The following is a 13586-nucleotide window of genomic DNA, read 5'->3' as shown; positions in this document are numbered from 1 at the left end:
GTAGCGGAACTGTGTTATCCCTTAGTCGCCTCTTACGACACCCACGGGAAGAGAGGGGGTGGCTATATTCTTTAGTACCGTAGCCACACAGTACACCGGACCGGAATATTACTTTGCACTAACCAGAAGTCTTACTAAGTTAACTGAAATTTTTAATTTTTTTCCCATAAAATAATGCATAAAATTTTTACGTATAATAATATGTACTAGTGGTCTCCCAGTGATCGAAGTTCGACCATAATTAATTAAAATAGTTCGTGATTTTAATGCATGACTAAAGCGTTACGAAAAGTGTGATCGGACGAGGTCAACGGAAGTTGAGAGGGAGATAGTAAGTTATTGAAGATAGAAAGAAAGAGGGTTACGTTTCTAAGTTTTACGAGTACCTCAGTCGCGTGGTCTAAAGCGCTCGTTTTTGTTCCATAGGAAGCTTGTACAAACTATTAGAAAATTCGTTTAATTTTCTTTATACGGATGATGATATTTTTGTTTTCAGGTTCATTTGGACTACAAAGTGATCAGTAGCCACCTGGCAGCGATAAGACACAGCCGTTGGTTCGAGGAGAATACTCACCATTCCTCTATCAAGGTAAAATAGATATTTTCTTGATATACCTGTGACACCACGTTCCTGATCCTGAATATTTCTTATATATAGATAATTTTGTCGTTTTTTCCGCATTGTAAAACTCCATTTACTATTTATTTCACTAAAAACAAATACCAATTTATCATTTTAAACACATAAAACTACTAAAATACGAATTCCGAGAGTACAGATAACTAATATTTTTGAATATGACAATTCAATATCTTTTTTTAAAAGGCAAATAGGGATGTGGTCATAATATTTTTAGGGTGTGAGTTTTTGTAAAGTGTTAATTGTAAAGGTTTTATTTATATTATGAATATTTCTGTGATGAAATTAAACACATTTTCTGACTGACTGATCTTTTAATACAATTGGTTGGATATACAGTATATGAATAAGTAATTAAATTGATTGGATATACAACATATGATTAAGTTTTAATGAAATAATAAAATCTTTTTATCGTAAATTACAATTGAATTACTAAAAATGACAACATTTCTGAATATCAATTTCACCCTGAACATTTTAACGCTATCTCATATAATATTAAAGTATACCACATAGCAATGACATAAAAGCTTAGTGTAGTTCAGAGGAAAAGTTTTTGAGACTTTAGAATGAAACTTACGATTACCCAATGAGAGCTTCGCGGAGAACAATGTTATTATTCCTTTTCTAGATGTTAGAGTGTGCCACCGGCGCAAGGTTTTTTATTTATAGTAAATACAAATAATGAGACAATAATATTAATAGCCGAAGACGGGCAGCAGCGTCTTCGGTGCGACAAAGCCAATACTGCGGTCACCAACCCGCCTGCCCAGCGTGGTGACTATGGGCAAAACACATGAGTTCACGTTATTTTTGGCGTTAACTTGTGGAGGCATATGTCCAGCAGTAGACTGTATGGGCTGTAATGATGAATATTAATAGGGTCAACTTTTTTTTCTAAACACAGGCCCTATTTTGTTGTAAATTTTATTTTTGACGTCTTTATTACCGACCATTTCACATAAACGAAATATAAATTTGTTGCCTTTTATGCTCGATGCTCGATTAATATTATTTTTTTCTCGTAATTCTGTGCCTCCACTGATTCTTAGCAAAAATATCCAATATATCATTACGTTTTGAAATAATTTTAGTAATAAAATAAAATAAAAGCCGTGTGGGCTGTTGTAGTCACAACCATTGGCTCTTTTTTATATACGTAGAGTATTTTTGTGTCTGACACGTGTGACACTTTTTGACAAAATTTTGTATATCTCGTTCTATATTAGGCCAAAAATAATACATACATATAATAAAATGGTAGGATAGTCAAAACTGTACATTGAATATTTTTTTAAAAGAATACTTGGGGTGTGATCTACAATCGATACCGAAGCCAAAAATATAGTTTTTAGAATTTTTGTCTGCTTGTCTGTTTGTCTGTATGTATGCCCGGGATAAACTCAAAAAGTACCGCATGGATTTACTTCAAATTTGGCACGAATATTATTAAGAAGTCGGGTCAACATATAAGCTACATATTATCATGCTATCACCTACCGGGAACGAGCAGTGAACCTTTATTGCCTCAACGCATTCTGTAACGTTTATTCTAATGACGCATATTTGAATGTTGTTGTTATTATGTTAATAACCATGCTATATAAGCTAGCTTCACACTATAAAAATCACGCAATATAAGTAACTAAGCCCATAAACATAATTAAATGAATATAAGTAGATCAGACAATTTTAAAGCAGCGCCATCTATGAGATTTTTCTGTAGATATGAAATGTAAAGAAGAAACGGATAAATGAATGTTATTTTAAATCGTAGGTACTTTTGGTGCCGTATAGCGTTCACGCAGAGGACGTCGCGGGCAGCAGCTAGTTTAAAATAAAAATATTAAATCAATTTTATGAAATAATTTTTATTTATTTAAGTTGATTTAGTTTTTTAAGTTTACGAATGAGTCGAATATTTACGATATAAAAAAAAAAAAAAAAAATGAATTTTATTATGCTCCAAAAAATCTGAGTATGAATGTGAGTTGCATAGTTTTGGATGCAAGTAGACCATCAAATTTTGCCGGCTTTAATTTTTTTATAAACACAATGACCAAACCGACAAATGAACAAACCGACAAACATATTTATTAACAAATAACAAGACAAACAGATTTAAATCCCTATTTGTATTGATAATGTGAGGAAAGAAATTAAATTATACATTTTTTTATAGAAGTTATCATTCCATTATTTTACAGTAATTTTCGCATATTTTTATTACTTCTAATATATAAGATTCTCGTGTCATGGTGTTAAACATTGAACTCCTCCGAAACGGCTCGACCGATTTTAATAAAATTTTGTGGGCATATCGGGTAGGCCTGAGAATCGGCCAACATCTATTTTTCATACCCCTAAGTTATAAGGGGGTGGGGGGATTAAGCGGGTTAATTATATGGCAAAGCAACGTTTGCGGGGTCAGCTAGTAATTTGAATAAAAGTATCAAATGCGGTTTATCATACTATAACAACAGTCGCTTGGCGCGTGTGAGTGAAAGAGATGGCTGCGCAGAATTAGGCGTGGATCTTACCTCTAAGAGCGCTGGCGCTCGACTTATTTTCTGGCTTTGATGCGTGATATTTCAATTACTTTTTTATGTTCCTAAATGATGTAAGTTTGTTATAGATAGTTCCTTAAAATTTCTTTGTTTCCTATGAAAAATATCGCTTTTAAAATTATACTGATTTGGAAAATATTTGTAACTTTAAAATTTTATTACGAATTACCGGAGATACAAATAGAAAAAAAAATCTGCATTATGTATCAACAAACCTATTCCACATATTACCATATTTTTTTATACAGTTGTAAGGTAGAGGTTATTGAAGAATAGGACTTCAAAATATACACTTCGACCGTTTACCTAGGGAGGCGGCTGATGAAAAGGTTAATAATTTTGTACATACAATATAAATCACAATTCTGATTCATTATTTTACTACAACAAAGTTTGCTCTATTATATTTCAAAAATATAAATTACATTATTGCATCCAATACTGAGGTTGACCATGTCAAAATATAACAATTTCGCGGATTGTTACGGATTTTTCCCTACTGTGAGTAACGAGCGCTATCACGTGTACATGATAACAACCGGGACCGACGGCTTAACGTGCTCTCCAAGACACGGTGGGGAGACCCACAAGAACTGCACAAACACCCAGACCACGGGAAACACTGTATGGCCAATACAAATGTTTGTCATGTGCGGGGATCGAACCCGCAACCACCAGCGCAACAGGCACCATCTATGGCTGTGACCGTTGCGCCAACGCGGCATCAATTATTTTATCTTATATTGACATATAAATATATTACTGTGGTGTGATGACTGACGACATTCTGTATATGCTAAAGACATATTTTCTTACTTGGTCTTCTATTTCTCACTTATCCTTTATTGAATATTTGTATGGCCTTTTACTACTGTATTTGTCCACTTTCAGATCAATGCGTGCATCGTAGTCTTTTACTGTTCCAATGTCATATTTATCTTTTGCAAAGCTTGATTTATATTTATCAATTAGTTTATTTATTTCAGATCTTTGTTGATTATTTAAATGACTCAAATCCATTGTAAACTCTTCTTCTTTGACATGTTCATTAAAATGTATAAAATTAAAGTTTCTTTTATCTTCATTATCATTACATTTATTTTTATTATATAGTTCCTCCTTTGCAAAATTATTTTCTGTTTTACGAGTCACTTCCAAATTTTCGTTTTGAATCAAATTAAATTCTTTTTTCATGTCTAGTCCAATTAGGAAATCATATTTAAAATATTTTCCATCTACAATATAAACATCAACTTTTTTTCTATATCAAAATCTTTATATTTATTGTCGTCAAACCTTCCGTATTTTTAACACCATTAATTGTTATTAAATTGGCATTTTGACTTTAATTAATGATGTTATCATTCGTTTTTTTGCTCATTATTGCTCAATTCAACATCTAATATCGTATTGTTTACATTCTTATTATAGCTTCTCTTGTTTTCATAATTATCACTCTGTTGTGTAAATGTTTTTGCAAGGTTTAATTTTATTAGCTTTTACTTTTTTATAAAATATATATATATTTTTTTTTCATATTATAATCATTTTTGTTAATTGTCTGCTCGTGTTTACCAATTTCATTATAAAGATTAGCAGTTGATATTATTGATTCCTTATCCATCTTGTATATTATATCATTGGGTAAGCCCATTACTATAAGATTTATCATTGTCTGTGTGTCTATTTCTTTATTTATTTCTAGTAATGATCTTTCCTTTTTTGTGGCATATTCCAGTAATGAACCTCCTTGATATTTAAATCTAAATGCATATTTAACTTGTGACCAACCTCTAATTCCATATGTCTCACAGAAATTAGTTTTCCATAATATTCATTTTGTATTTACTGTATATTTTATTAACATACTGGTGTACCAATCTAAGCACTGTTTTTCAAGTAAATATTTTAAAATCTCAATTTTTTTCTGCATCTCTTAGTATCTCAAAACGTGTACTTGATGTCTTTCCTGAAAATTTCTCTAGTAAAAATCTTTCTGCTATTTTTCCAAAATTTTTATCTTCTATTTTCGTGCTATAGTTACTACTCGATAACTTTATTTCATTATTAATTTCATCTGGTCACCAAATTGTACATTTTCGTATTCATCCAAGTCATTTTTTTTAATTCTTCAGTTAATGGAATCCATACTTTTTGTGTTTGATGTCTTTGTTTCAATGAATTTTTAATTTTAGTAAAAACATCTAAAGTTGTTATGCCAGTGTGCTTATTTGTAGGTTTTAGATCATCCGTAGGTTTTAGATCATCCGTAATATCAAATAAATGTCTATCGGGTGTCTCTATTGATGTTATGCAGATCAGATTGGTTTTTTTATCTGATGCTGCTAATAATGCGAACGTGAATCGCAATTTTTCCATGTTTTTATTAATATATTTTTACTAAAAATGTCGTTTTATAAGACATTAGTTGATTACTTGAAATTGGAATCGGAAAATTATATGATGTGTTGCTCTGAAAAAACAAAGTTTTTATTAAACAATTTTTCTTTATACATTATGATACAAAAATAAATTATAAAAACCCTTAACCTACCTGAAAAAACAAAGAAACGACATTTAAAGTTATTTACCAATTCCTATACATAGAATTAAAATTAAATATTTCTTTTATATGTGACTATTATGGAGTGTCAAAAATCGTTTTATAAAACAATACATATTACTACTGCTATAGGAAAAAGGTACTATACAAATATACAAACTCAAAGGAATTTATTATATTTTTTTTTATGCATTTTCGGTGATAACTTCGTCGTTATGAATCAATTTTGAGTATTCTTTTTTTTTGGATAGGAGATCTCCCAAAGGTAAGGAATCCCATGATTAGGAAACCATGAAGGATCTGATGATGGAATCCCAGAGAAATCGAGGGAACCCTCGAAAATCGCAGTGACACTAGTGTGTTTTTGTAATTTTTTCGTCTATTTACTTTGTATTACTTGTTGATGTAATTGAAGTCGGTTTTTTTGTTTGCTAGCAAACACCATTATTAAATGCCACGGTAATTTTTCTTAAAAAACACCGTTTTATGGAATTTTACAGTTATATATAATGCCATTCTCTTAATTTGTCATTTCACAAGAACATAGATTAAAAATATTAGAAAATTAAAAAGAATATTTGACTTGTTTGCAGATGACGAAGGAGTACAAGACGGAGTCGTCGCTTAGGTTTAGTTATTAAGGAACCTTAAGTTAAAATTTGTAAAAATAAATTTATAATTTAAGTACTTTGTGTGTTTCCTTACGTAAACCTGAATTCCTCTTATATTGAATATAATTCTGTGATACAAAATTGATTTCGTATAAGTTCTTTTAGAAAGAAAGAAAGAAAGAAAGAAAAGTTCTTTATTGGCCATTATCATTTAAAATATTAATATTACAATTAAGTTAGAAGGCCAACCAGGTCTCTGCCTCAGCATTGCTTAGCAGCAAATTGTTACTGCTAAGGCGCTGCTCTTCCGTCAGAGCCTGCATCGGCGACTTCAGACGCCAAACGCCACAAGAACATAATGTGCTTAATAAAAAGAGAATATAAAATAAAAATCAACGAAAGATAGACACGTAAAAAAAAAAAAACTTAATAATGAGAAAAAAAAAATAACAGAAGTAACAATAAAAATATTTCAGAAAAAAAGAAAAGAAATATATAATAATATAACAGTCATACAGCCTGACTAGACTCACACAAAAGATGCTCACTCATATTTAACAGTCAAAGTCAATGTCAATAATATACTTATAGTAAATAATTAAAGAGATATATATGTAATACATAAAATAAATAATAACATTAAATCAATAAAATAAATAAATAAATAAATACGAAAACGTATACGGAGTGCAAGCTTCTGTCAAGGCTGTCACCAAAAACGCACACGTCCAGAGCGACAACCCGCTAACGCGAGAAAATGTCACGTCACTGTCATCAAATAAGAGTTACGACGACATATTTTGTACAAAAAATTGTTGTATTTTTGCAACGTGGTCGTGACGTGGACAATAGAATTATATGTCATGACGTGGCAGTGGTTATAGAGCGTAGTAGGGACCAGTCAAGGAGTGCAAACCCCCCGAAAACCGAGACAAAGTCCGCCCCGGCAAGTCGCGTAGACCCGTAGGTAAGTTAGGTTTTTTGCCAAGTTAATAACTGTATCTTTATAAGACGTTTAAATGTGACTCTGGATTTTAGATCGCGCATTGCACATTTTAATAAATGATATGATAGCCATGAATTTATACATCTAATCCTAATTCGTAAATCTTAATAATTCTTTTTGAATTTCAATAAGTAACTTATTTGGATTATACCCAGTGCCATTAAAGGGTAAAATTGTATCAAGTCTGATTACATGGTAAAAAATTTCGCAAGCAGATAAGTACAGAACTTTAATTCCATAAGTTTTACACGTAAAGAGAATGAATTTTTATAGCAGGGTAGGCGCTCTCGTTCAAGCAGGCACCTGCACCACATCCTCAGGAACGCTAAAGATCAGGAACATGTTATCGTCCTGTCTATCAACGTTGTGGAGGATCCACCTATCCACTCTTGCCCACTTGTTTTGGAACCGCAGCGCACGTCCCACCATCCAGATGTCCGGTTGTTCACCTCGCAGCAGGACGCCGCAGCGGACCAGCTTGACGAGGTCGCGCTGTCGCTTGACCGTCAGTCTAGCACCCGTGGACAAGGTGAGCTTCGAGACTATACGCGTGAGCTATCCTACGGTATCGTGGTTCTCACACCATTGGTCGGTCGTGGCAGGTCGGTGCATGGGACGTACTTCCATTTCCTGAATTCGTCTTCGTCTTCGTCTTCGTCTTCGTCTTCGTCTTCGTCTTCGTCTTCGTCTTCGTCTTCGTCTTCGTCTTCGTCTTCGTCTTCGTCTTCGTCTTCGTCTTCGTCTTCGTCTTCGTCTTCGTCTTCGTCTTCGTCTTCGTCTTCGTCTTCGTCTTCGTCTTCGTCTTCGTCTTCGTCTTCGTCTTCGTCTTCGTCTTCGTCTTCGTCTTCGTCTTCGTCTTCGTCTTCGTCTTCGTCTTCGTCTTCGTCTTCGTCTTCGTCTTCGTCTTCGTCTTCGTCTTCGTCTTCGTCTTCGTCTTCGTCTTCGTCTTCGTCTTCGTCTTCGTCTTCGTCTTCGTCTTCGTCTTCGTCTTCGTCTTCGTCTTCGTCTTCGTCTTCGTCTTCGTCTTCGTCTTCGTCTTCGTCTTCGTCTTCGTCTTCGTCTTCGTCTTCGTCTTCGTCTTCGTCTTCGTCTTCGTCTTCGTCTTCGTCTTCGTCTTCGTCTTCGTCTTCGTCTTCGTCTTCGTCTTCGTCTTCGTCTTCGTCTTCGTCTTCGTCTTCGTCTTCGTCTTCGTCTTCGTCTTCGTCTTCGTCTTCGTCTTCGTCTTCGTCTTCGTCTTCGTCTTCGTCTTCGTCTTCGTCTTCGTCTTCGTCTTCGTCTTCGTCTTCGTCTTCGTCTTCGTCTTCGTCTTCGTCTTCGTCTTCGTCTTCGTCTTCGTCTTCGTCTTCGTCTTCGTCTTCGTCTTCGTCTTCGTCTTCGTCTTCGTCTTCGTCTTCGTCTTCGTCTTCGTCTTCGTCTTCGTCTTCGTCTTCGTCTTCGTCTTCGTCTTCGTCTTCGTCTTCGTCTTCGTCTTCGTCTTCGTCTTCGTCTTCGTCTTCGTCTTCGTCTTCGTCTTCGTCTTCGTCTTCGTCTTCGTCTTCGTCTTCGTCTTCGTCTTCGTCTTCGTCTTCGTCTTCGTCTTCGTCTTCGTCTTCGTCTTCGTCTTCGTCTTCGTCTTCGTCTTCGTCTTCGTCTTCGTCTTCGTCTTCGTCTTCGTCTTCGTCTTCGTCTTCGTCTTCGTCTTCGTCTTCGTCTTCGTCTTCGTCTTCGTCTTCGTCTTCGTCTTCGTCTTCGTCTTCGTCTTCGTCTTCGTCTTCGTCTTCGTCTTCGTCTTCGTCTTCGTCTTCGTCTTCGTCTTCGTCTTCGTCTTCGTCTTCGTCTTCGTCTTCGTCTTCGTCTTCGTCTTCGTCTTCGTCTTCGTCTTCGTCTTCGTCTTCGTCTTCGTCTTCGTCTTCGTCTTCGTCTTCGTCTTCGTCTTCGTCTTCGTCTTCGTCTTCGTCTTCGTCTTCGTCTTCGTCTTCGTCTTCGTCTTCGTCTTCGTCTTCGTCTTCGTCTTCGTCTTCGTCTTCGTCTTCGTCTTCGTCTTCGTCTTCGTCTTCGTCTTCGTCTTCGTCTTCGTCTTCGTCTTCGTCTTCGTCTTCGTCTTCGTCTTCGTCTTCGTCTTCGTCTTCGTCTTCGTCTTCGTCTTCGTCTTCGTCTTCGTCTTCGTCTTCGTCTTCGTCTTCGTCTTCGTCTTCGTCTTCGTCTTCGTCTTCGTCTTCGTCTTCGTCTTCGTCTTCGTCTTCGTCTTCGTCTTCGTCTTCGTCTTCGTCTTCGTCTTCGTCTTCGTCTTCGTCTTCGTCTTCGTCTTCGTCTTCGTCTTCGTCTTCGTCTTCGTCTTCGTCTTCGTCTTCGTCTTCGTCTTCGTCTTCGTCTTCGTCTTCGTCTTCGTCTTCGTCTTCGTCTTCGTCTTCGTCTTCGTCTTCGTCTTCGTCTTCGTCTTCGTCTTCGTCTTCGTCTTCGTCTTCGTCTTCGTCTTCGTCTTCGTCTTCGTCTTCGTCTTCGTCTTCGTCTTCGTCTTCGTCTTCGTCTTCGTCTTCGTCTTCGTCTTCGTCTTCGTCTTCGTCTTCGTCTTCGTCTTCGTCTTCGTCTTCGTCTTCGTCTTCGTCTTCGTCTTCGTCTTCGTCTTCGTCTTCGTCTTCGTCTTCGTCTTCGTCTTCGTCTTCGTCTTCGTCTTCGTCTTCGTCTTCGTCTTCGTCTTCGTCTTCGTCTTCGTCTTCGTCTTCGTCTTCGTCTTCGTCTTCGTCTTCGTCTTCGTCTTCGTCTTCGTCTTCGTCTTCGTCTTCGTCTTCGTCTTCGTCTTCGTCTTCGTCTTCGTCTTCGTCTTCGTCTTCGTCTTCGTCTTCGTCTTCGTCTTCGTCTTCGTCTTCGTCTTCGTCTTCGTCTTCGTCTTCGTCTTCGTCTTCGTCTTCGTCTTCGTCTTCGTCTTCGTCTTCGTCTTCGTCTTCGTCTTCGTCTTCGTCTTCGTCTTCGTCTTCGTCTTCGTCTTCGTCTTCGTCTTCGTCTTCGTCTTCGTCTTCGTCTTCGTCTTCGTCTTCGTCTTCGTCTTCGTCTTCGTCTTCGTCTTCGTCTTCGTCTTCGTCTTCGTCTTCGTCTTCGTCTTCGTCTTCGTCTTCGTCTTCGTCTTCGTCTTCGTCTTCGTCTTCGTCTTCGTCTTCGTCTTCGTCTTCGTCTTCGTCTTCGTCTTCGTCTTCGTCTTCGTCTTCGTCTTCGTCTTCGTCTTCGTCTTCGTCTTCGTCTTCGTCTTCGTCTTCGTCTTCGTCTTCGTCTTCGTCTTCGTCTTCGTCTTCGTCTTCGTCTTCGTCTTCGTCTTCGTCTTCGTCTTCGTCTTCGTCTTCGTCTTCGTCTTCGTCTTCGTCTTCGTCTTCGTCTTCGTCTTCGTCTTCGTCTTCGTCTTCGTCTTCGTCTTCGTCTTCGTCTTCGTCTTCGTCTTCGTCTTCGTCTTCGTCTTCGTCTTCGTCTTCGTCTTCGTCTTCGTCTTCGTCTTCGTCTTCGTCTTCGTCTTCGTCTTCGTCTTCGTCTTCGTCTTCGTCTTCGTCTTCGTCTTCGTCTTCGTCTTCGTCTTCGTCTTCGTCTTCGTCTTCGTCTCACGGCGGCCTCGACGGCGGTAGCGGCAACGGTGGCCTCGACGGCGGCGGCGGCCTCGACAGCGGCGGCAGCGATAGCGGCAACGGTGGCCTCGGTGGTAGCGGTAGCGGCGGCCTCGACGGCGGCGGTGGTATCGGCAGCGGTAGCCTGGGCGGCGGCGGCAGCGATAGCGGCAGCGGTAGCGGCAGCGGTGGCCTGGGCGGCGGCGGCAGCGATAGCGGCGGCGGTTGCGGCAGCAATAGCGGCAGCGGTGGCGGCGGCAGTGGCGGCGGCGGATGCCTCAGCAGCGGCAGCGGTGGCGGCGGCGGCGGCGGCGGCTTCGGTGACGGCAGCGGCAGCGGCGGCCTCGGCGGCCTCGGCGGTGGCGGTGGCGGCAGCGGCAGCGTCAGCGGCGGCGGCAGCGACTGGCGACACTTCTTGAGTCGCCGGCCCTGCCTAGTAAAATTATATATTAATATAATATGTAACAATTAATTCGTTAGCACAAATTAATTATTAAATGAGTCTTGGTTATGCTACTAGCAGGATACAACAAGTGCACCGTGCCAAGCCAGAGCCAAGACTGCCTAAGCCGCGGTTCCTCCGACCCTTTTATACGCGTCAGAATGACTCGAGTATAAAATGAGTGAGGGTAGATGAATATTGAACGATGTGCTAGGTGGCGTGATCGGTGCATGTGTTGTTTAAAAATCTCTTGCTAATTACCTGCGACAGCACAGGTGCCAATATACATAATAAAATTGGATTTATTTATACTATTAGTATACTTTAGTATTACTATTTTTTTAAATACTATAATACTGTTATCAAGTATTCAATAGTCGCTCAACGGTTATGACGTAGTTCATATTAATTTTTATGATATAGATTAGTATATACGTGTAATAATGTCTTAAATCAATATTTAATATTCTTCGTTTAATATTTGTCGGTGGAAAACCGCGTATTTAAGAAAAACACGTGGTCGGAAATGATTATTTTAATTATTGGATGATTGAAAACTATTTGATTATTAAATTAATGTCTTCGTGGACCCTAATCGGACTTCAGTAGACAATCTTCGATTAAAATTATAAAATTATGTTTGTAATTTATTAGGTTAAGATTTAATGTTTAAATGTTTTTAATTAATGAACGATATATTACTGAATTGATTATCTGCTTTGTAACTTCCTGAAGTAAGTACCTGTTTAGTTACTATTTATTTTTATGTAATGCTTTCGCTGTTTAAATTGCTAAATGATTAACGTTAAATTATTATTCTAATTTCAGAAGTCAATTCTATGTATATCTACTTTGATTTATTTGTAATATAATTTAATTTAATATTGTAACGATCCTAATGCGTGTACTCTCTCGACCAATAGGAATGCAGTACGACAATGTCTTGATGCAATATGCATTGGCGGGAAATCGAGTTGAGCGTATTTGGTAAAGAGAGCAGATTCCTTTTGGTATAAACTGGCGAACGATAGCCATTATCTTGATGCAATATGCATTGGCGGGAAATCGAGTTGAGCGTATTTGGTAAAGAGAGCAGATTCCTTTTGGTATAAACTGGCGAACGATAGCCATTATTGAGTAGTGGAAACTCTGTCCATTTTCTGTGTGATTTTTGAGATAATATTTGAAGTTCTTGTTAAAAGTGAAATTTAAGCAATCGCCGATTTAGCTTTTCATATTACTTTTATTATTATGTTTTTCTGTGACGGTAGTTTAAAAATAAATTGTAATATACCAACGAGATCTATTATTCTTTATAGTAAATTGTAATTAAATCAAAAAAAGATGTTATCTTAATATATATAAACAGACTAATGTCTATGTGACGTAATAATTTATTAGACAATAGGTTCAAAAATAAATATTGTAGGTATACATATACAACTGTGTTTGTAAATACAAATTTTCGTTCCAGAATTCGAAGATCAGCACCGAAGAACAGTAGTACAAGGGCCGTGGGACACGGCCTACACAGGATGGCCGAGTGTTATCAAGTATTCAATAGTCGCCCAACGGTTATGACGTAGTTCATATTAATTGTTATGATATAGATTAGTATATACGTGTAATAATGTCTTTAATCAATATTTAACATTTTTATTTATATGTACATTCGTTTAATATTATAAATAAATCAAAAATTAGCTTTGATTTGATAAAATTGTATAAAAAGGGTAGATAATCATTTTAAGCATTCATTTTAGTATTCGAGTTGTTAACGACGTTACTCTGTTCAAAAATATAGACAGATTGTGATAATCGCCTTGGCTATTTAATTTACAAACCCACTACTGTTTTACATCTCGGAAGTGGGATTTTGACCAAAAATGTCTGGACCTTATTTGGATGATTTTGGAAAACGCAAACGAAAAACAATGAATTAAGCAGCTTGAAAGGTAGAAACAGTAATTTATTTTTTCTGACGGTGGTTGTAAAAAGAAATCGTACAAAAAACGATACGTTGCCCCCAGTGATGCGGAAGTGATCCCCAAATTTCAAACGGAGGACACCAATAGCAATGTTTATAGGCTGGGTGCACAAAGTAGAACAATTGGGCGACGTTTATGGCTGGGATCACACCGATCGAACATTTACTATGCAATTACGACTACGTGACTCCGCCCGAGAA

General features: G+C 37.5%; 2 protein-coding genes across 2 annotated transcripts; one reads left to right on the top strand and one right to left on the bottom strand.

Moving 5' to 3' along the window:
* Window positions 1-8311: 8311 nt before the first annotated feature.
* On the top strand, window positions 8312-10747 carry LOC123667299 (uncharacterized protein DDB_G0271670; the record flags this gene model as incomplete). The annotated part of the gene is made up of 3 exons (XM_045601252.1): window positions 8312-8440; window positions 10340-10405; window positions 10673-10747. Coding segments are annotated over 3 exons (270 nt in total), but the record flags the coding sequence as incomplete, so codon positions are not given.
* Window positions 10748-10953: 206 nt separating this feature from the next.
* Window positions 10954-12433, bottom strand: LOC123667298 (formin-like protein 3). The gene is made up of 2 exons (XM_045601251.1): window positions 12333-12433; window positions 10954-11389 (listed from the first exon to the last, which is right to left on the bottom strand). The coding sequence occupies exons 1-2, from the start codon at window positions 12431-12433 to the stop codon at window positions 10954-10956; spliced, it is 537 nt and encodes a 178-aa protein (XP_045457207.1).
* Window positions 12434-13586: the final 1153 nt, after the last annotated feature.

This window comes from Melitaea cinxia, chromosome 27 (assembly GCF_905220565.1).
Source record: "Melitaea cinxia chromosome 27, ilMelCinx1.1, whole genome shotgun sequence".
NCBI classification, from domain to species: Eukaryota; Metazoa; Arthropoda; class Insecta; order Lepidoptera; family Nymphalidae; genus Melitaea; species Melitaea cinxia.
Note: the sequence above shows the minus strand (reverse complement) of the source record. Positions and strands in the feature narration are given on the sequence as shown.

What these genes read in the sequence shown, in the direction of transcription:
- LOC123667298 (XM_045601251.1), bottom strand. Translation starts at nt 12,433, where the DNA reads ATGGCTATCGTTCGCCAGTTTATACCAAAAGGAATCTGCTCTCTTTAC. An exon ending in TATTGCATCAAGACATTGTC is followed by an intron (nt 11,390 to 12,332) that starts GTACTGCATTCC and finishes TAATTTTACTAG; the next exon opens with GCAGGGCCGGCGACTCAAGA.